At 49.5% G+C, this 24,214-nt stretch overlaps 1 protein-coding gene across 1 annotated transcript in view; it reads left to right on the top strand.

Moving 5' to 3' along the window:
- Positions 1–12,013, top strand: part of FSTL1 (follistatin like 1) — an 85,306-nt gene extending 73,293 nt beyond the window's left edge. Inside the window, exons 9-11 of the mRNA XM_088455889.1 lie at positions 842–952; positions 4,918–4,979; positions 9,920–12,013. Coding sequence (XP_088312015.1) covers positions 842–952; positions 4,918–4,979; positions 9,920–9,964 — 218 coding nt within the window. The 3' untranslated portion in view covers positions 9,965–12,013. The remainder of the gene's footprint in view (positions 1–841; positions 953–4,917; positions 4,980–9,919) is intronic.
- Positions 12,014–24,214: the final 12,201 nt, after the last annotated feature.

The following is a 24,214-nucleotide window of genomic DNA, read 5'->3' as shown; positions in this document are numbered from 1 at the left end:
CTGTATCACATCCCCATTATGTCAGACCCTGTATCTCATCCCCATTATGTAAGACCCTGTATCTCATCCCCACTATGTGAGACCCTGTATCTCATCCCCATTATGTCAGACCCTGTATCTCATCCCCATTATGTGAGACCCTCCATCTCATCCCCATTATGTGAGACCCTGTATCTCATCCCCATTATGTGAGACCCTCCATCTCATCCCCATTATGTGAGACCCTGTATCTCATCCCCAGTATGTGAGACCCTGTATCTCATCCCCATTATGTGACCCTCCATCTCATCCCCATTATGTGAGACCCTGTATCTCATCCCCATTATGTGAGACCCTGTATCTCATCCCCATTATGTCAGACCCTGTATCTCACCCCCATTATGTCAGACCCTGTATCTCATTCCCATTATGTGAGACCCTGTATCTCATCCCCATTATGTGACACCCTCCATCTCATCCCCATTATGTGAGACCCTGTATCTCATCCCCATTATGTCAGACCCTGTATCTCATCCCCATTATGTCAGACCCTGTATCTCATCCCCATTATGTCAGACCCTGTATCTCATCCCCAGTATTCGAGACCCTGTATCTCATCCCCATTATGTCAGACCCTGTATCTCATCCCCATTATGTCAGACCCTGTATCTCATCCCCATTATGGCAGACCCTGTATCTCATGCCCATTATGTGAGACCCTGTATCTCATCCCCATTATGTGAGACCCTGTATCTCATCCCCATTATGTCAGACCCTGTATCTCATCCCCATTATGTGAGACCCTGTATCTCATCCCCATTATGTCAGACCCTGTATCTCACCCCCGTTCTCCTTTTCTCAGAGTGCGCCCTGGAAGATGAGACCTATGAGGACGGAGCAGAGACACAAGTTCAGTGTAACCGCTGCGTGTGCGCCTGTGGAAACTGGGTCTGCACCGCCATGTCTTGTGAAGGTACGTCACGTGGAACACGCAGACAGATACACGGACAGGGCTGACTACCAATGTGCACACAGATAAAGTGTCTGTGCAGTACTGCATTACTGTCTGTATAACAGGGATATCCCCATGCACGCTCGGTACAGAAATTGTTCATTAATACTACAGAACAATTTCAAGTTTATTATAATGTGCCATTTGAACCGCTGCTCTTCAAGACCTATTGAGTCCATTTTTTATCACCAGAGTAAACGGTATGATAAAGCCAACTCAGGAGGCACCAAGTGCCTCATGCCTCACTGATAAGTAATTTGTAGGCTGCATTCTCAGAAACATTGGCTCAGAGCCTGACTCTGTAAAACCCGATGGTTGGTGAACTGCGCCCCCACAGGAGTCCTGCGAGCACGCTGGCAGTGCCTGACAGCCGCAGTCTGATGGACAGGCTGTAGCTGTTTGGTGGCAGGGAGAAGGTGGCGCCAACCTCCCTTCCCGGAAACGGGGTGGGGGTCGGCCCCGTTTTTTGGGAGTGCGGCGGCCAGGCTCTGCATTGCAGGTAAGACGGCCATTCTGATCATGTGGCCTGAAGCTGCAACCATCGCGAGCGATGATCAGTGTGGTGATCCGATGGTGCATCTTCAGACGCAGCACTCAGATCCGCGATACTGTCAGGAGACGTCTATTTCCTTTAGACGCCTCCTGCAGCGTTAGAATATTTACACACAGCGCACGTTTATTCTGCGGCCACATCTGAATCAGGCCCTCAGGCCGCAGTAATAGCCATTTTATTTGACCCACAATATCTTTTGTTTATGCCCTTTGGAGGTGAGAGGTGAGAGGTGAGGATGAAGCCAGGATTTAGGCCTCACACTAGTGAGATCCTTGGAGAAGTTTGGCCATTGTGATAGGTGAATGAAAAGACACAAATGGAGATTTTAGCATGTGCGGCTGAGTGGGAAGACGCCTGTATGAGCATTAATAATCAGGTGATCGTCAGCTTCATACTGTAACATTCACATGTAGCATCTGCTATCCCTGTCTATGGTCTAACGATTGGGCTTTATGTTCAGCTGAACAGGAAGTCTGGTGTGACTCAGAAAACTGTCCCCCACAGAACACAGGGCCTGATTCAGACCCGGTCGCAATCCGTCACTCCGGGTCTCGCAACAAAGGGGGCATGCTGTCAATGTTGAGTGACAGCATTCCCCCTTTGGTGGGTGGGCTGGGGGAGTGGCTGCCCAAATGGAGGCGTTCCCATGTGAACGCCACCGTTTGGGGGCGGCCCCACTGACATCACTCTGTTAGAGCCGAAATCTCTCTGGGGCTTGCGGCCACGAGACCCTACCACAAGGGTCTCGTCGCAAGCCCGATGGTCTTGACCATCACGACCATCTTCCTGGCCGCTCGCTATAGCTGTGGGTGGTCACTGCTATGAGCAGTTTTATGAAATGTTAACACGATGTACTTGGACGGTATATGTTCACAATGTCAGCAATGATAGAATTTCAACATATAGAATTTCTTACTGATTTTAGGGATAGGGTTAGGCAGCGGTTAGGCTTCAGTTATGGTTATGCTGCAGTTATGGATAGGGTTATTCTGCGGTTAGGGATAGGGTTAGTCTGCAGTTAGGGTTAGGCTGCGGTTAGGCTTCAGTTAGGATTAGGCTGCGCTTAGGGATAGGGTTAAGCTGCGGTTAGGGATAGAGTTAGGCTGCGGTTAGGGTTAGGTTGTAGTTAGGGTTAGGCTGCGGTTAGGGTTAGGCTGCGCTTAGGGATAGGGTTAGGCTGCAGTTAGGGTTAGGCTGTGGTTAGGGATAGGGTTAGGCTGCAGTTTAGGGTTAGGCTGTGGTTAGGGATAGGGTTATGCTGTAGTTAGGGTTGGGCTGTGGTTAGGGATAGGGTTAGTCTGCAGTTAGGGTTAGGCTGTGGTTAGGGATAGAGTTAGGCAGCGGTTAGGGTTAGGCTGTGGTTAGGGATAGGGTAAGGCTGCAGTTAGGCTTCAGTTAGGGTTAGGCTGTGGTTAGGGATAGGGTTAGGCTGCAGTTAGGGTTAGGCTGTGGTTAGAGATAGGGTTAGGCTGTGGTTAGGGTTGGGCTGTGGTTAGGGATAGGGTTAGAGACTGCTGTTAGGGGATAGAGTTAGGCCGCTGTTAGGCTGCAGTTAGGGTTAGGCTGCGGTTAAGGATGTTAGGCTGCAGTTAGTGTTAGGATGTGTTAAGGGTTAGGGATAGGGTTAGACTGCAGTTAGGGTTAGGCTGTGATTAGGGATAGAGTTAGGTAGTGGTTAGGGTTAGGCTGTGGTTAGGGATAGGGTTAGGCTGCAGTTAGGGTTAGGCTGTGATTAGGGATAGGGTTAGGCTGCAGTTAGGGTTAGGCTGTGATTAGGGATAGTGTTAGGCTGCGGTTAGGGTTAGGCTGTGGTTAGGGATAGGGTAAGGCTGCAGTTAGGGTTAGGCTGTGGTTAGGGATAGGGTTAGGCTGCAGTTAGGGTTAGGCTGTGGTTAGAGATAGGGTTAGGCTGCAGTTAGGTTTAGGCTGTGGTTAGGGATAGAGTTAGGCAGCGGTTAGGGTTAGGCTGTGGTTAGGGATAGGGTAAGGCTGCAGTTAGGCTTCAGTTAGGGTTAGGCTGTGGTTAGGGATAGGGTTAGGCTGCAGTTAGGGTTAGGCTGTGGTTAGAGATAGGGATAGGCTGCAGTTAGGGTTAGGCTGTGGTTAGAAATAGGGTTAGGCTGTGGTTAGGGTTGGGCTGTGGTTAGGGATAGGGTTAGAGGCTGCTGTTAGGGGATAGAGTTAGGCCGCTGTTAGGCTGCAGTTAGGGTTAGGCTGCGGTTAAGGATGTTAGGCTGCAGTTAGTGTTAGGATGTGTTAAGGGTTAGGGATAGGGTTAGACTGCAGTTAGGGTTAGGCTGTGATTAGGGATAGGGTTAGGCAGCGGTTAGGGTTAGGCTGTGATTAGGGATAGAGTTAGGCAGCGGTTAGGGTTAGGCTGTGATTAGGGATAGAGTTAGGCAGCGGTTAGGGTTAGGCTGTGGTTAGGGATAGGGTAAGGCTGCAGTTAGGGTTAGGCTGTGATTAGGGATAGGGTTAGACTGCAGTTAGGGTTAGGCTGTGATTAGGGATAGTGTTAGGCTGTTGTTAGGGATAAGGTTAGGCTGCGGTTAGGGTTAAGCTGTTGTTAGGGATAAGGTTAGGCTGCGGTTAGGGTGTTAGGGATAGGGTTAGGCTGTGGTTAGGGATAGGGTTAGGCTGTGGTTAGGGATAGGGTTAGGCTGCAGTTAGGATTAGGCTGTTGTTAGGGATAAGGTTAGGCTGTGGTTAGGGTGTTAGGGATAGGGTTAGGCTGCGGTTAGGGTGTTAGGGATAGGGTTAGGCTGCGGTTAGGGTTAGGCTGTTGTTAGGGATAAGGTTAGGCTGCGGTTAGGGTGTTAGGGATAGGGTTAGGCTGTGGTTAGGGATAGGGTTAGGCTGTGGTTAGGGATAGGGTTAGGCTGCAGTTAGGATTAGGCTGTTGTTAGGGATAAGGTTAGGCTGTGGTTAGGGTGTTAGGGATAGGGTTAGGCTGCGGTTAGGGTGTTAGGGATAGGGTTAGGCTGCGGTTAGGGATAGGGTCGACATCCCATCCATGTCAACATTCTGTACCACATCCACACGGACAAATAACGTTCTTATATATATCCACATTTTACCCTTTTTCTGTAAGTTTAGGATATATGATGTAATGAGCGGTGAAAGTTCCTCCATGATCTGCTGATAATCTGCACACGGGGCGCCTGTGCCCCAATTATTACTTATTTATATATTACCGGTTACATATATATCACCAGCACATTCCATCGCGCTTTACAATTGGGGATAAAACAGTAATAAAACATGAGTGGGTTATAACAGACAGAGAGGTCAGAGGGCCCTGCTCGCCTGATTGCAGAGGCTGCTGTATGATCTGGCCACACAGTGTCCAATCACTGATCCTGTCTCTTTCCAGGGAAAGACGCTCACCTGGAGGAGGATATGAGCAGATATGTGGATGAGCTGAGGAAGCATCAGGTAAGGAGAAAGCATTTCACATAACCATTAACTACTGATCATACACCCAGCTCCCTGCCACCGACCATACACCCGGCTCCCTGCCACCGACCATACACCCGGCTCCCTGCCACCGACCATACACCCGGCTCCCTGCCACCGACCATACACCCGGCTCCCTGCCACCGACCATACACCCGGCTCCCTGCCACCGACCATACACCCGGCACCCTGCCACCAACCATACACCCGGCTCCCTGCCACCAACCACACTCAGCTCCCTGCCACCGACCATACACCCGGCTCCCTGCCACCAACCACACTCAGCTCCCTGCCACCGACCATACACCCGGCTCCCTGCCACCGACCATACACCCGGCTCCCTGCCACCGACCATACACCCGGCTCCCTGCCACCGACCATACACCCGGCTCCCTGCCACCGACCATACACCCGGCTCCCTGCCACCGACCATACACCCGGCTCCCTGCCACCGACCATACACCCGGCTCCCTGCCACCGACCATACACCCGGCTCCCTGCCACCGACCATACACCCGACACCCTGCCACCGACCATACACCCGGCTCCCTGCCACCGACCATACACCCGGCACCCTGCCACCGACCATACACCCGGCTCCCTGCCACCGACCATACACCCGGCTCCCTGCCACCGACCATACACCCGGCTCCCTGCCACCGACCATACACCCGGCTCCCTGCCACCGACCATACACCCGGCTCCCTGCCACCGACCATACACCCGGCTCCCTGCCACCAACCATACACCCGGCTCCCTGCCACCGACCATACACCCGGCTCCCTGCCACCGACCATACACCCGGCTCCCTGCCACCGACCATACACCCGGCTCCCTGCCACCAACCATACACCCGGCTCCCTGCCACCGACCATACACCCGGCTCCCTGCCACCGATCATACACCCGGCTCCCTGCCACCGACCATACACCCGGCTCCCTGCCACCAACCACACTCAGCTCCCTGCCACCGACCATACACCCGGCTCCCTGCCACCAACCATACACCCGGCTCCCTGCCACCGACCATACACCCGGCTCCCTGCCACCGACCATACACCCGGCTCCCTGCCACCGACCATACACCCGGCTCCCTGCCACCGACCATACACCCGGCTCCCTGCCACCGACCATACACCCGGCTCCCTTCCACCGACCATACACCCGGCTCCCTGCCACCGATCATACACCCTGCCACTGATCATACACCCTGCCGCTGATCATACACCCTGCCGCTGATCATACACCCTGCCGCTGATCATACACCCTGCCACCGATCATACACCCTGCCACCGATCATACACCCGGCTCCCTGCCACCGACCATACACCCGGCTCCCTGCCACCGACCATACACCCGGCTCCCTGCCACTGATCATACACCCTGCCACTGATCATACACCCTGCCGCTGATAATACACCCTGCCGCTGATCATACACCCTGCCACTGATCATACACCCTGCCACCGATCATACACCCTGCCACCGATCATACACCCTGCCGCTGATAATACACCCTGCCGCCGATCATACACCCTGCCGCCGATCATACACCCTGCCACCGATCATACACCCTGCCACCGATCATACACCCTGCCACCGATCATACACCCTGCCACCGATCATACACCCTGCCACCGATCATACACCCTGCCACCGATCATACACCCTGCCACCGATCATACACCCTGCCACCGATCATACACCCTGCCACTGATCATACACCCTGCCACTGATCATACACCCTGCCACCGATCATACACCCTGCCACCGATCATACACCCTGCCACCGATCATACACCCTGCCACTGATCATACACCCTGCCACTGATCATACACCCTGCCACCGATCATACACCCTGCCACTGATAATACACCCTGCCACCGATCATACACCCTGCCACTGATCTGCTGCTGTTCATACTCCTGGCATCAGGGTAAATTTGCACTTTGCAAATAATTAATACGTGAACTCACAAGCTAATTAGCCCCTGTCTCATGTATCTAGTGTCATATACTGACTGTGTGTTACTATGTGTGTCCTTGTCATATACTGACTATGTGTTACTATGTGTGTCCTTGTTATATAATGACTGTGTTACTATGTGTGTCCTTGTTATATAATGACTGTGTGTTACTATGTGTGTCCTTGTCATATAATGACTGTGTGTTACTATGTGTTTCCTTGTCATATATTGACTGTGTGTTACTATGTGTGTCCTTGTCATATACTGACTGTGTGTTACTATGTGTGTCCTTGTTATATAATGACTGTGTGTTACTATGTGTGTCCTTGTTATATACTGACTGTGTGTTACTATGTGTGTCCTTGTCATATACTGACTATGTGTTACTATGTGTGTCCTTGTTATATAATGACTGTGTTACTATGTGTGTCCTTGTTATATAATGACTGTGTGTTACTATGTGTGTCCTTGTCATATAATGACTGTGTGTTACTATGTGTTTCCTTGTCATATACTGACTGTGTGTTACTATGTGTGTCCTTGTCATATACTGACTGTGTGTTACTATGTGTGTCCTTGTTATATAATGACTGTGTGTTACTATGTGTGTCCTTGTTATATACTGACTGTGTGTTACTATGTGTGTCCTTGTTATATAATGACTATGTGTTACTATGTGTGTCCTTGTTATATAATGACTGTGTGTTACTATGTGTGTCCTTGTTATATAATGACTGTGTGTTACTATGTGTTTCCTTGTCATATATTGACTGTGTGTTACTATGTGTGTCCTTGTCATATACTGACTGTGTTACTATGTGTGTCCTTGTTATATAATGACTATGTGTTACTATGTGTGTCCTTGTTATATAATGACTGTGTGTTACTATGTGTGTCCTTGTTATATAATGACTGTGTGTTACTATGTGTGTCCTTGTTATATAATGACTATGTGTTACTATGTGTGTCCTTGTCATATAATGACTGTGTGTTACTATGTGTGTCCTTGTTATATAATGACTGTGTGTTACTATGTGTGTCCTTGTTATATACTGACTGTGTGTTACTATGTGTGTCCTTGTTATATAATGACTATGTGTTACTATGTGTGTCCTTGTCATATACTGACTGTGTTACTATGTGTGTCCTTGTTATATACTGACTGTGTGTTACTATGTGTGTCCTTGTTATATAATGACTGTGTGTTACTATGTGTGTCCTTGTTATATAATGACTGTGTGTTACTATGTGTGTCCTTGTTATATAATGACTGTGTGTTACTATGTGTGTCCTTGTCATATAATGACTGTGTGTTACTATGTGTGTCCTTGTTATATAATGACTGTGTGTTACTATGTGTGTCCTTGTCATATACTGACTGTGTGTTACTATGTGTGTCCTTGTTATATACTGACTGTGTGTTACTATGTGTGTCCTTGTTATATACTGACTGTGTGTTACTATGTGTGTCCTTGTTATATAATGACTGTGTGTTACTATGTGTGTCCTTGTTATATAATGACTGTGTGTTACTATGTGTGTCCTTGTCATATAATGACTGTGTGTTACTATGTGTTTCCTTGTCATATATTGACTGTGTGTTACTATGTGTGTCCTTGTTATATAATGACTGTGTGTTACTATGTGTGTCCTTGTTATATACTGACTGTGTGTTACTATGTGTGTCCTTGTTATATAATGACTGTGTGTTACTATGTGTGTCCTTGTCATATAATGACTGTGTGTTACTATGTGTTTCCTTGTCATATAATGACTGTGTGTTACTATGTGTGTCCTTGTCATATAATGACTGTGTGTTACTATGTGTTTCCTTGTCATATATTGACTGTGTGTTACTATGTGTGTCCTTGTTATATAATGACTGTGTGTTACTATGTGTGTCCTTGTCATATAATGACTGTGTGTTACTATGTGTGTCCTTGTTATATAATGACTGTGTGTTACTATGTGTGTCCTTGTTATATACTGACTGTGTGTTACTATGTGTGTCCTTGTTATATAATGACTGTGTGTTACTATGTGTGTCCTTGTTATATAATGACTGTGTGTTACTATGTGTGTCCTTGTTATATAATGACTGTGTGTTACTATGTGTGTCCTTGTTATATAATGACTGTGTGTTACTATGTGTGTCCTTGTCATATACTGACTGTGTGTTACTATGTGTGTCCTTGTTATATAATGACTGTGTGTTACTATGTGTGTCCTTGTTATATAATGACTATGTGTTACTATGTGTGTCCTTGTTATATAATGACTGTGTGTTACTATTTGTGTCCTTGTCATATAATGACTGTGTGTTACTATGTGTGTCCTTGTTATATAATGACTGTGTGTTACTATGTGTGTCCTTGTCATATAATGACTGTGTGTTACTATGTGTGTCCTTGTTATATAATGACTGTGTGTTACTATGTGTGTCCTTGTTATATACTGACTGTGTGTTACTATGTGTGTCCTTGTTATATAATGACTATGTGTTACTATGTGTGTCCTTGTTATATAATGACTGTGTGTTACTATGTGTGTCCTTGTTATATAATGACTATGTGTTACTATGTGTGTCCTTGTCATATACTGACTGTGTGTTACTATGTGTGTCCTTGTTATATAATGACTGTGTGTTACTATGTGTGTCCTTGTTATATAATGACTATGTGTTACTATGTGTGTCCTTGTCATATAATGACTGTGTGTTACTATGTGTGTCCTTGTTATATAATGACTGTGTGTTACTATGTGTGTCCTTGTTATATACTGACTGTGTGTTACTATGTGTGTCCTTGTTATATACTGACTGTGTGTTACTATGTGTGTCCTTGTTATATACTGACTGTGTGTTACTATGTGTGTCCTTGTCATATAATGACTGTGTGTTACTATGTGTGTCCTTGTCATATAATGACTGTGTGTTACTATTTGTGTCCTTGCAGGAGACGGTAGAGAAATCTAAGACCGCCAGCAGTAAGGACATCTGAATGTGGAGCAGCGGATTCCCTGCGACGCTAGGCCTGGGCGCCGCCCTCCCCGCCATTACCTAGTCTATGGGGACAGGCAGGAGAATCTGTTCTTAGCTGTTGTCGACAAGAAAAATAAAAATCAACCTTTTTAGGGCATAGGTGCAAAATGAGGGGATGGGGCTCTTGGGTTCCAGCCCCTGCCAAAAACTATCCAATCACTTCATAATTACCACACGCCTTATGGCCGCTCTCCTGTGTGCGCGCTGATCTCTGAGGCAATAACGCACTCGGCTCTTGTGCTGCCAGCGATGGCGCACAGTGGTGCCTTTTTCTAAGAGTGGTTTGGGAGGGAGGGGGTGTAAAAAATGGGGTACAGCTCTATGCCAGGGGTGCCGTGGCCGATGTCTGCTACTCTTGGCTTGGGGACCGATTGATTTGCTCAGAGTCCATGTTTGCGGCATTGTAGAACGGTTGCTGAGTGCCTTATTGCCATTTATCATAATGCAGAATTTCACCGGAGGGCGATTCCAGATTTCCATGCCCAGCTTTAATCTGTAGACGCGTCAGCCCTGTGAGATGGCGTCCTTGGCTGGGGGGGGGGGGGGGGGATGAGCTTACAGCTGTAGTCCGTGGAGTTGGGGGTGTGTGGAGGGCACGTGTCATGTTTAGTGACGTATGCGGGAAGCCAGGGTATATTCGGGCCTCTGCAGGAACCAGCAAGGACGCAGATTCCCGGAGAGCGCGGGAGTACGCGGCGTATTGCTGCCGGCAAGGTGCACTTCAGACATGATTAGGGGGAGATGTTCCAAACCTTGGAGAGAGATAACGAGCAACTAATCAGCTTCTAGCTGTAATTTTTCCAGCACCGTCTCTAAAAACGGCATTCGCTGACTGGTTGCTATGGGCAACTTCTCCACCGTATCTCTCTCCAAGGTTTGATACATCTCCCGCATTATGTGGCCATTGGCGAGCAGGGACCGGAATGTACTGTAACGAGTCCGAGCCGCATTATAACAAACGGTTCTGGAACCTCCCAATGACTGTAATGCGCTCATCCGGCAGAACGCGCACTGACCGCCACTCTCTGACTCCCCGATACGGTGCTATGTTTTATGGGACCTGCAACAAGGCCAAACTGTATCTTGTGTTCTGTTCATTAGAGTTTGTTATTAGTACTTAGGTGTTATATTTGTAGCTGTAGTCACTATTTTACAGCGTCATACCCCTTCCCCGTCCAGTGCTACTATGGGCTTTACACATAACAGAGTCTACGCACAGCTGGTTACAGCATCCTACAGTCATAAGCTACAAGGCATCTGGCCAAGGGGCAGGACTGTACTGAGAGGAAGATATATAGCATAGGGGTTGGTCAGTACAGTATGTGACGTTATACCCACCTGCACCCAGCTGAGCTTTCCTGTAGCCCCCTGGCTGATTGCAGCGTAGTACTAGGCATCTGTGCCAGGGGAGGTGTACAGGGGGCAGGACTGGATACTGTAATTACACTGATTGATAACTGAGGACTATGAGGGGAGAGGGAAGACTTCTAGCATTAGGGGGATCAGTGCGGCTACACCCGGCTGCTGTACACATCTCAGCTTCTCTAGAACACCCTAGCTGACGGTGTCACTGAGTTGGGCCCAGCCCTGCCTGCTGGTGGTGATTATTTTACAGCCTGGAACGTCCATTACACGTCAATATTACAATGAAGAAGCTCCTGGATGGCCAGATCTTACCAGCAGTGAAATGGTGAAACGCGCAGGGTGGGTGATTACTAGCCCATAGCAGCTAATGGATGATCAGTCTTCTGCCCACAGGGCAATGTAAGTGCCCCTATGACAGCCTGCCACATGGCCACGCTGATAGGTCATTAGTGCCAGCCAGTATTAACCCTTGCACTGCCAGCCACGTTTCCCAAGCGCACGATGACCGCTCTGAGATCTGCCAAAGCTCTATGTGCCAGACGCTGCATTTTCGCATATTCTTCACCCATATTTGTTTTTATATTTGTATTTTTTTTATTCTATAACAACCAAATAAAAACGTAATAAAATATATAGATCACTGTGTACCGTTATTATTATTATTATTATTATTATTATTATTATTATTATTAAGGCGTGGGTCAGAGCACCGTTTTATTGTAGCTCACAGCGGTAGGGGGATTGCAGGAGACGGGTGCACTGTCATTTTATAATGAATATCCGGAATTCCCATGTGACATGAAAGCCATAACATGCTCCCCATATGTTCTTACAGGTATGTCGCCCCTTCTGTTACTATGAGATTCTAAGTTGTGGTGAAATAAATATTACATAGGGTCATAGGAAACATTAACACAACGGTGCATAAAGGCTGCAGGTCATTCTACATAGGTAACGATGGGTACTGAGAATTGCTTACAACACATAGGGGCATATTCAATAGGCTGCGAGAATAGCAAAAAACCTGCACCTGCGAGGTCTTTCCTGCAGGTGCGGGTTTTTTGCTATTCTATTAGGTGTTTTCTTCACGCACCTCCTGAGCAAGTGTGATTCTTCCTAAAATCGATTTAAGGAAAAATCACCAGGACTTGCTCTGACACCCCCGCGGCACACACACCCCCCCCCCCCTCCCCGAGGACTAATCAAGCAATTGGAAGTATCCAATCTCTAGGTAAGTTCTACAAATTTTTATACTGCAGTGCAGCTATGAGTTGATTTTTGGGGTGTGGGTCCCCTGGATTGCTTTGGTTGGGCTGCTTCAGGGCATCTTCTTATAAACACATTTTTCCTTTCTTACACTTTTAGCACCTCTATTGTTTGTTTAATATATATATATTATTTTCACATCTTTATTTTTCATCTTACTATATGCTCTTATCTATCTAACACCTTTTTACACTTCACCTTTCCTGATTGGAGTGATGCCCTGGGGTGGCTCGGTTGGGCTGGTTTGGGGGTGTCCTGCACTCTGGATTTCAACCCCAGTTGACCTACCCTCAAGGGTTACCTGGGCGTGATGGGTAGGCCCATAACTATGGCCATGATTATGACAAAATCTCTATTTATTACAAAATTCTGTTGCATAATGTATTATATATAATTAGTAATGTTGGGGTTGTGCACTTGTAACTCTTGTTGTGTTCGTTTGCAACAATAGTCTCCACAGTTAGCACCTCCCAATATATATGTATATTCAGGGTGTGTGGTCTAGGGCCCTTTTCTACATATTTTACCTAACACAAAAGATGCTGAGGATTGAATATGACATAGATGGATCAGGAAAAGTGTAACTATGCAGTTGTCAGAACAGGAGCTGATACTGACATTTACACCAATGGAATGAGCAGATACCAGGAATTACATTAGCAGCACAAAGTGCCTTACTAGGAGCTGGTCATTGATCCTGCCTCACTATAGGAGCTGGTCATTGATCCTGCCTCACTATAGGAGCTGGTCATTGATCTTGTCTCACTATAGGTGCTGGTCATTGATCTTGCCTCACTATAAAAGCTGGTCATTGATCCTGCCTCACTATAGGCACTGATCATTGATTCTGCCTCACTATAAAAGCTGGTTATTGATCCTGACTCACTATAGGAGCTGGTCATTAATCCTGTCTCACTATAGGAGCTGGTCACTGATCCTGCCTCACTATAGGGGCTGGTCATTGACGCTGCCTTATTATAGGAGATGGTCATTGATCCTGCCTCACTATAGGAGGTGGTCATTGATCTTGTCTCACTATAGGTGCTGGTCATTGATCTTGCCTCACTATAAAAGCTGGTCATTAATCCTGCCTCACTGTAGGAGGAGGCCTCACTGTAGGAGCTGGTCATTGATCCTACCTCACTATAACAGGTGGTCATTGATCCTGCCTCACTATAGGCACTGGTCATTGATCCTGCCTCACTATAACAGGTGGTCATTGACCCTGCCTCACTATAGGGGCTGGTCATTGACCCTGCCTTATAGGCGCTGGTCATTGATCCTGCCTCACTACAGGAGATGATCATTGATGCTGCTTCACTAGAGGTGTTGGTCATTGATCCTGCCTCACCCTAGGAGTTGGCCTTTGATTCTGCCTCACTATAGGAGCTATTCATTGATCCTGTCTCTCTATAGGAGCTGGTCATTGATGCTGCCTCACTATAGGCGCTGGTCATTGATCCTGTCTCACTATAGGAGCTGGTCATTGATCCTGTCTCACTACACTAGCTGGTCATTGATCATGTCTCACTATAGGAGCTGGTCCTTGACCCTGCCTCACTATAGGAGCTGGTTATTGACCCTGCCTCACTATAAGAGCTGGTCATTGACCCTGCCTTATTATAGGAGATGGTCATTGATCCTGCCTCACTATAGGCGCTGGTCATTGATCCTGCCTCACTATAGGAGCTTGTCATTGACCCTGCCTTATAGGTGCTGGTCATTGATCCTGCCTCACTATAGGAGCTGGTCATTGATCCTGCCTCACTATAGGAGCTGGTCATTGATCCTGCCTCACTATAGGTGCTGGTCATTGATCCTGCCTCACTATAGGAGCTGGTCATTGACCCTGCCTCACTATAGGCGCTGGTTATTGACCCTGCCTCACTATAAGAGCTGGTCATTGACCCTGCCTTATTATAGGAGATGGCCATTGATCCTGCCTCACTATAGGCGCTGGTCATTGATCCTGCCTCACTATAGGAGCTGGTCATTGACCCTGCCTTATAGGTGCTGGTCATTGATCCTGCCTCACTATAGGAGCTTGTCATTGATCCTGCCTCACTATAGGAGCTGGTCATTGATCCTGCCTCACTATAGGCGCTGGTCATTGACCCTGCCTTATTATAGGAGATGGTCATTGATCCTGCCTCACTATAGGCGCTGATCATTGACCATGATTTCTTTGATTTTTACCTTCTGGTAACTGGACACTTACGTCGTTAACTAACTAATTTCCGCTTGTGCACTGGGCATTTGATGATACGGACATGAGGCTTCAAACCAAATTAGTAACTCCAGCCAAGACTTCCGTACTAAATTATAATTTCGTTTCTGGGATAAAACTTCTTGTATTTGTTTCCAAAATACACTGAGCTACATTATCCCCAGATATGCTGTATACACTACATGGCCAAATTAATGTGGACTCCCTTCTTTTTGATGTTTTTGGCCATTTTAACCACACGCATTGCTAACAGGGGCATCAAATCCAGCACATACCCATGCAGACTCCATAGTCACTCATTAGCAGCAGAATGGGCCAAGCTGAAGAGCTCCATCATATAGCTGCCCTGCTAGAGCTGCCCCGCTTACTGTAAGCGCTGTCATTGTGACGTGGAAACATCAGCTTACGTCAAACAAATTCACAGAACAGGGCCGCTGCGCGCAAAAGAGCGTAGTGTATAAATATTGTCTGTCCTCAGTTTCAACACTCGCTACAGAGCTCCAAACTGCCCCTGAGACAAACCCCGGCAGAACTGTACACGTACTGGGTTTCCATGGCCGAGCAGGACTGTACACGTACTGGGTTTCCATGGCCGAGCAGGCCTGTACACATACTGGGTTTCCATGGCCGAGCAGGACTGTACACGTACTGGGTTTCCATGGCCAAGCAGGACTGTACACGTACTGGGTTTCCATGGCCGAGCAGGACTGTACACGTACTGGGTTTCCATGGCCGAGCAGGACTGTACACGTATTGGGTTTCCATGGCCGAGCAGGACTGTACACTTACTGAGTTTCCATGGCGGAGCAGGACTTTACACTTACTGGGTTTCCATGGCTGAGCAGGACTGTACACGTACGGGGTTTCCATGGCCGAGCAGGACTGTACACGTACTGGGTTTCCATGGCCGAGCAGGACTGTATACGTACTGGGTTTCCATGGCCGAGCAAGACTGTACACCTACTTGGTTTCCATGGCCAAGCAGGACTGTACACTTACTGGGTTTCCATGGCCGAGCAGGCCTGTACACATACTGGGTTTCCATGGCCGAGCAGGACTGTACACATACTGGGTTTCCATGGCCAAGCAGGACTGTACACATACTGGGTTTCCATGGCCGCGCAGGACTGTACACGTACTGGGTTTCCATGGCCGAGCAGGACTATACACGTACTGGGTTTCCATGGCCGAGCAGGACTATACACATACTGGGGCACTGTAACCTATGAGCTACACCGCGCATAAAGGGTTCTTCCGATACCCTCCCTGGCAATGGTGGCTGTGCATGTTACCCTGTCCCTGCATGCATGGGCGTAACTACCATAGGTGCGAGGGGTGCAGCTGCTATGGTGCCCAGAGTTTAGGGGGGTCCATATTCATTGTCAAAGTTACATGTGTTGTATAGATTTTGCACCATTGGGTGGTACATAGGGGCCCTTACAAACTTTTTCTATGGGCAGGCCTGGTGACGGGGGGACTAGGGGCACAGCCATACCGGACCCCGAGATTCTAGGGCCCAGAACAACCCAGCTATAACAGCTGCCTGCTCTGCCACAGTCATGTATGGTCGTCCATCACCGGCTCAGTGGCATCATGCCCGGCGGTGCATTGCACCTGGGGCCCGTGGTAATAAGGGGGCCCACAGCGGTATTAACAGCAGTACTGTACACTGCCACGGGCCGTAACCTCCCCTCCCGTCCCCTCTCCTCTCTTCCCTGAAGCTGCTGTTGCCGGGGGCATGACGTCACAATGTAGTGATCGGCCCCGGCTCCTCTCCTGCGCTCTGAAGCTGCTGTTACCGGGGGCGTGACGTCACAATGTAGTGACCGGCCCTGGCTCCTCTCCTGCGCTGTGAAGCTGCTGTTGCTGGGGGCCTGATGTCACAATGTAGCGACCGGCCCCGGCTCCTCTCCTGCGCTCTGAAGCTGCTGTTGCCGGGGGCCTGACGTCACAATGTAGTGACCGGCTCCTCTCCTCTCCTGCGCTGTGAAGCTGCTGTTGCCGGGGGCCTGACGTCACAATGTAGCGACCGGTCCCGGCTCCTCTCCTCTCCTGCGCTCTGAAGCTGCTGTTGCCGGGGGCGTGACGTCACAATGTAGTGACCGGCCCCGGCTCCTCTCCTCTCCTGCGCTGTGAAGCTGCTGTTACCGGGGGCCTGACGTCACAATGTAGTGACCGGTCCCGGCTCCTCTCCTCTCCTGCGCTCTGAAGCTGCTGTTGCCGGGGGCCTGATGTTACAATGTAGCGACCGGTCCCGGCTCCTCTCCTCTCCTGCGCTCTGAAGCTGCTGTTGCCGGGGGCCTGACGTCACAATGTAGTGACCGGCTCCTCTCCTCTCCTGCGCTGTGAAGCTGCTGGTACTGGGGTCGTGACGTCACAATGTAGTGACCGGCCTCGGCTCCTCTCCTTTCCTGCGCTCTGAAGCTGCTGTTGCCGGGGGCCTGACGTCACAATGTAGTGACCGGCTCCTCTCCTCTCCTCTCCTGCGCTGTGAAGCTGCTGTTGCCGGGGGCCTGACGTCACAATGTAGCGACCGGTCCCGGCTCCTCTCCTCTCCTGCGCTCTGAAGCTGCTGTTGCCGGGGGCGTGACGTCACAATGTAGTGACCGGCCCCGGCTCCTCTCCTCTCCTGCGCTGTGAAGCTGCTGTTACCAGGGGCGTGACGTCACAATGTAGTGACCGGCTCCTCTCCTCTCCTGCGCTGTGAAGCTGCTGTTACCGGGGTGTGATGTAACAATGTAGTGGCCGGCCCCGGCTCCTCTCCTCACCTGCACTCTGAAGCTGCTGTTGCCGGGGGCCTCACGTCACAATGTAGCGACCGGCCCCGGCTCCTCTCCTGCGCTCTGAAGCTGCTGTTACAGGGGGCGTGGCATCACAATGTAGTGACCGGCTCCTCTCCTCTCCTGCGCTCTGAAGCTGCTGTTACCAGGGGCGTGACGTCACAATGTAGCGACCAGCCCCGGCTCCTCTCCTCTCCAGCTCTCTGAAGCTGCTGTTACTGGGGGCGTGACGTCACAATGTAGCGACCGGCCCCGGTGCAAACCGGGTATGCGGACCTGGTGTCACTGCGTCAGCATGGGGAAGATGCTGTACATAGGAGGGAGAGGTAAGGTTAAGTCAGATCTCTCTCTCTATCCATGGCTGAGCACAGATGGTTCAATCAAAATAACTGAGGTACTAATTAAGTCACCTGAGCTCAAGTATGGCTATCCTTAAAACCTGGACTTTTAGTGTGTCTTGAGGACCGTGGTTGGGAACCCCTGCTCTACCTGTTACCCTCTCCCTGTCACCTTCTGCTTCACCTGGGGATGGGGTGGCCTAAAAAAATGTGTGTACCGGGCCCCATGATTTCTGTTGCCGGCCCTGTCTATGGGGCCTTCAAATGCCTAGTTACGCCCCTGCCTGCGTGAGCCGGATGATACGTCCGGGCGCTATGAATGCATATTGCAGTGCGATCATGGGCGCTAATGTCATGCTGAGATCGCATTGCAATAGCCATCATTAATAAATGGCGCACAGTCATGAAGCATATACGGATAAAGAATCTTTACTTCAGAATTCATCTGTACATACATCAAAGCCAATATGAAAAGAGATATAACATCATTCCAATCAGGTCACAGCAAATCACGCGTCTCCGGTCCACGCTGTGCGTCACAGATATCCTGCATCCGAGGGGAATAAAATCCCGACAGCGGTATCCTGAAGGATGAAGATCCCGACAGGGGTGGTAAGTATGCTATCCGTACCCCTACCCCCCAACCCTCTCTTAGTGGTGCCAAACACTAACCTCTCCCCTAATCCCCTAATGTCTAACCCCCCTTCCCACACCCTAAACCCAACCCTCCCGGGGGGGTGCCTACCCTAACCCCTCAACTCCCCGTCGCCTAACCCTAACCTTCCCCGTGGCGTGTCTAATCCTAATCTCCCCTGGGGTTCCCTAAACCTAACCCTCCCCACCGCGGCTAAAGGTGGGTACACACTATACAGCAGGGGTGTTTCTAGAGAGAAGGGGGCCCGTGTGCAGTCTCCGACACTGGCCCCCTCCTCTCCGCCCGGCAGCACACTGAGTTGTGCACGACCAGCGCCGAAGTTATAGACTCTGGGCACTAGAGTGTGCCCAGAGTCTATAGTATGTGCACAAGTCACCAGGAAAATGGCCATGGCGGCCATTTTCCCTGTACTACGAATGCGCAAACGACGGGAAAATGGTCGCCGCAGCCATTTTTCAGTCGTTTCACAGAGCCGGACCCCCGCACCGACGTGGAACTCCGGAGAGGTAATATTATGGGTGCAGGGTGTGCGGTGCAAGGCCCCCCTGGACCCAGGGTCCCGTGTTCTCCGCACACCCTGCACCCATTATAGATACGCCCCTGCTATACAGATATATCTGCAGATGATGGTCGTTCATACACACTAATCGGCCATCATCTATGCCTGGCTGCGGGTCCTGGCGGCCAGGGGGCGTGTCCTGCCCCCCTCCCCGCGGCTGCCGCTGTGTGTGTACGGCGGTCAGCACACATATCTGTACATCGGCTGTGCAGCACAGCCAATGTGATATGTCAGTGAATGATGGCGTTCACCGACATATCGCGGGTACACACTGGCCGACGGGCAGCAGATATATTGACCAATCAATTGATCGGCCAATGTATCTGTCAGTGTGTACCTAGCATAAGAGCTAAGAAGGTGGGGGGCTAAAGATAGGCATCAGGATCTTTAGTCCCGGGTCAGGTCCGAGGTTCTGCATTATTGTATTCCCGGCAATGTATCAACAGCATTAATGCAGCTACAGATTACATAGACGTCTCCTGCATAAGGCTGGCTGCAGCTACAGATTACATAGACGTCTCCTGCATAAGGCTGGCTGCAGCTACAGATTACATAGACGTCTCCTGCATAAGGCTGGCTGCAGCTACAGATTACATAGACGTCTCCTGCATAAGGCTGGCTGCAGCTACAGATTACATAGACGTCTCCTGCATAAGGCTGGCTGCAGCTACAGATTACATAGACGTCTCCAGCATAAGGTTGGCTGCAGCTACAGATTACATAGACATCTCCTGCATAAGGCTGGCTGCAGCTACAGATTACATAGACGTCTCCAGCATAAGGCTGGCTGCAGCTACAGATTACATAGACGTCTCCTGCATAAGGCTGGCTGCAGCTGCAGATTACATAGACGTCTCCTGCATAAGGCTGGCTGCAGCTGCAGATTACATAGACCTCTCCTGCATAAGGCTGGCTGCAGCTACAGATTACATAGACGTCTCCTGCATAAGGCTGGCTGCAGCTACAGATTACATAGACATATCCTGCATAAGGCTGGCTGCAGCTACAGATTACATAGACGTCTCCTGCATAAGGCTGGCTGCAGCTACAGATTACATAGACGTCTCCTGCATAAGGCTGGATGCAGCTACAGATTACATAGACATCTCCTGCATAAGGCTGGCTGCAGCTACAGATTACATAGACGTCTCCTGCATAAGGCTGGCTACAGCTACAGATTACATAGACGTGTCCTGCATAAAGCTGGCTGCAGCTACAGATTACATAGACGTCTCCTGCATAAGGCTGGCTGCAGCTACAGATTACATAGACGTCTCCTGCATAAAACTGGCTGCAGCTACAGATTACATAGACGTCTCCTGCATAAAGCTGGCTGCAGCTGCAGATTACATAGACGTCTCCTGCATAAAGCTGGCTGCAGCTGCAGATTACATAGACCTCTCCTGCATAAGGCTGGCTGCAGCTACAGATTACATAGACATCGCCTGCATAAGGCTGGCTGCAGCTACAGATTACATAGACGTCTCCAGCATAAGGCTGGCTGCAGCTACAGATTACATAGACGTCTCCTGCATAAAACTGGCTGCAGCTACAGATTACATAGACGTCTCCTGCATAAGGCTGGCTGCAGCTACAGATTACATAGACGTCTCCTGCATAAGGCTGGCTGTAGCTACAGATTATATATACGTCTCCTGCATAAGGCTGGCTGCAGCTACAGATTACATAGACATATCCTGCATAAGGCTGGCTGCAGCTACAGATTACATAGACGTCTCCTGCATAAGGCTGGCTGCAGCTACAGATTACATAGACATCTCCTGCATAAAGCTGGCTGCAGTTACAGATTACATAGACGTCTCCAGCATAAAGCTGGCTGCAGCTACAGATTACATAGACGTCTCCTGCATAAGGCTGTCTGCAGCTACAGATTACATAGACGTCTCCAGCATAAGGCTGGCTGCAGCTACAGATTACATAGACGTCTCCTGCATAAGGCTGGCTGCAGCTACAGATTACATAGACGTCTCCTGCATAAGGCTGGCTGCAGCTACAGATTACATAGACGTCTCCTGCATAAGGCTGGCTGCAGCTACAGATTACATAGACGTCTCCTGCATAAGACTGGCTGCAGATACATATTACATAGATGTCTCCTGCATAAGGCTGGCTGCAGCTACAGATTACATAGACGTCTCCTGCATAAGGCTGGCTGCAGCTACAGATTACATAGACGTCTCCTGCATAAGGCTGGCTGCAGCTACAGATTACATAGACATATCCTGCATAAAGCTGGCTGCAGCTACAGATTACATACACGTCTCCTGCATAAGGCTGGCTGCAGCTACAGATTACATAGACGTCTCCTGCATAATGCTGGCTGCAGCTACAGATTACATAGACGTCTCCTGCATAAAACTGGCTGCAGCTACAGATTACATAGACGTCTCCTGCATAAGGCTGGCTGAAGCTACAGATTACATAGACGTCTCCTGCATAAGGCTGGCTGCAGCTACAGATTACATAGACGTCTCCTGCATAAGGCTGGCTGCAGCTACAGATTACGTAGGCGTCTCCTGCATAAGGCTGGCTGCAGCTACAGTTTACATAGACGTCTCCTGCATAAGGCTGGCTGCAGCTACAGATTACATAGACGTCTCCTGCATAGGGCTGGCTGCAGCTACAGATTACATAGACGTCTCCTGCATAAGGCTGGCTGCAGCTACAGATTACATAGACGTCTCCAGCATAAGGCTGGCTGCAGCTGCAGGTTACATAGACCTCTCCTGCATAAGGCTGGCTGCAGCTACAGATTACATAGACCTCTCCTGCATAAGGCTGGCTGCAGCTGCAGATTACATAGACCTCTCCTGCATAAGGCTGGCTGCAGCTGCAGATTACATAGACGTCTCCTGCATAAAGCTGGCTGCAGCTGCAGATTACATAGACGTCTCCTGCATAAGGCTGGCTGCAGCTGCAGATTAGATAGACCTCTCCTGCATAAGGCTGGCTGCAGCTGCAGATTACATAGACGTCTCCTGCATAAGGCTGGCTGCAGCTGCAGATTACATAGACTTCTCCTGCATAAAGCTGGCTGCAGCTGCAGATTACATAGATGTCTCCTGCATAAAGCTGGCTGCAGCTGCAGATTACATAGACTTCTCCTGCATAAAGATGGCTGCAGCTACAGATTACATAGACGTCTCCAGCATAAGGCTGGCTGCAGCTGCAGATTACATAGACCTCTCCTGCATAAGGCTGGCTGCAGCTACAGATTACATAGACCTCTCCTGCATAAGGCTGGCTGCAGCTACAGATTACATAGTCGTCTCCAGCATAAGGCTGGCTGCAGCTACAGATTACATAGACGTCTCCTGCATAAGGCTGGCTGCAGCTACAGATTACATAGACGTCTCCTGCATAAGGATGGCTATGTACAGATTACATAGACGTCTCCAGCATAAGGTTGGCTGCAGCTACAGATTACATAGACGTCTCCTGCATAAGGCTGGCTGCAGCTACAGATTACATAGACGTCTCCTGCATAAGGCTGGCTGCAGCTACAGATTACATAGATGTCTCCTGCATAAGGCTGGCTGCAGCTACAGATTACATAGACGTCTCCAGCATAAGGCTGGCTGCAGCTACAGATTACATAGACGTCTCCAGCATAAGGCTGGCTGCAGCTACAGATTACATAGACCTCTCCTGCATAAGGCTGGCTGCAGCTACAGATTACATAGACCTCTCCTGCATAGGGCTAGCTGCAGCTACAGATTACATAGACTTCTCCTGCATAAAGATGGCTGCAGCTGCAGATTACATAGACTTCTCCTGCATAAAGCTGGCTGCAGCTGCAGAATGCAGTCCCCATTATTATCAACTGCAGTCTCATCCCTGTGTACAAAACGCCAAGAAGCTAATAAAAAAATGTCATTATGGGTGGCGTCTGAGGACGCGGCGAGGTGCCTTGAAAGGCGTCCAGTTTTCAGTGAGAATTTTATGGTTTTATTTTATACTTTATTTCCTTCATTACTTCATTTTATTTCCAGTTATCTTGTGACACTGTCACTCCATTAACTTTTTAAGTATTTGCATAGTTTTGCCACGCCGTTCCTAATGCCGGCACCTCCGTACCATTGTTTGCGGCAATACCCAGCGGTGTGGATAGGTGACACACCCTTTCCAGCGCAGGAATCTCTCCTGGCCTTTGCCGATTTAGGTACAGTAAAAAGCAGAAACCTTACATGTCGCCATGGCTGCATGTATCACATAGGTGGGTACAGGCCGCCGACCGCACATCTCAGCTGGCAGAATTGGCTCCTTGTTGTGTGTTACCTTTTCCCTGTGGATTTTCTTTGCCTCATGTGAAACGTTTGTGGCAGCTTTCTGTATTGTGTGGTTTTTGTCACCTAGTGACGCTGATTTCTTGCAGACCTTGGTAGGAATGTGACTAGACACATCGTAATCTGGGTCACAGAGGCTCTCAGGACCCGGTGACCTGGAATTACCAGCAGGTTGTAATATGTTATCTAATATATGAGGATCATAAAGCAGGAACTCTGCACTGAGGTCATAAAGAAATCCAGCTGCAATGGAGGATATGTACACTACACACGCCAGGCCCAAACATGTCCACATCCCATGTGCTATGCATGACTGGGACCCATCAGGGCTGTAGCTAGGGTAGTGCGGCCGGTGCCATCGCACAGGGCACCACAGGTCCGGGGCGCTGTTTGGGCCTGTTTATTATCATTCTCACTTATAACTTTCTCTTATTTCATCCCCAGCATCTCCCGGCCTCCCCTATCTCTTCCCTGGCCCTTCCCCATGAGGCCATGGCCCTCTCTCAGGTGCACTATATTATGTCCCTATTTATCCCCAGCATCTCCTGGCCTCCCCTATCTCTTCCCTGGCCCTTCCCCATGAGGCCACGGCCCTCTCTCAGGTGCACTATATTATGTCCCTATTTATCCCCCGGCATCTCCTGGCCTCCCCTATCTCTTCCCTGGCCCTTCCCCATGAGGCCATGGCCCTCTCTCAGGTGCAGTATATTAT

The sequence above is a fragment of the Taudactylus pleione genome, unplaced genomic scaffold (genome assembly GCF_031769625.1).
Source record: "Taudactylus pleione unplaced genomic scaffold, aTauple2 ptg000677l, whole genome shotgun sequence".
Taxonomy (NCBI): domain Eukaryota; kingdom Metazoa; phylum Chordata; class Amphibia; order Anura; family Myobatrachidae; genus Taudactylus; species Taudactylus pleione.
This window is presented reverse-complemented; position numbering and strand designations above follow the sequence as displayed.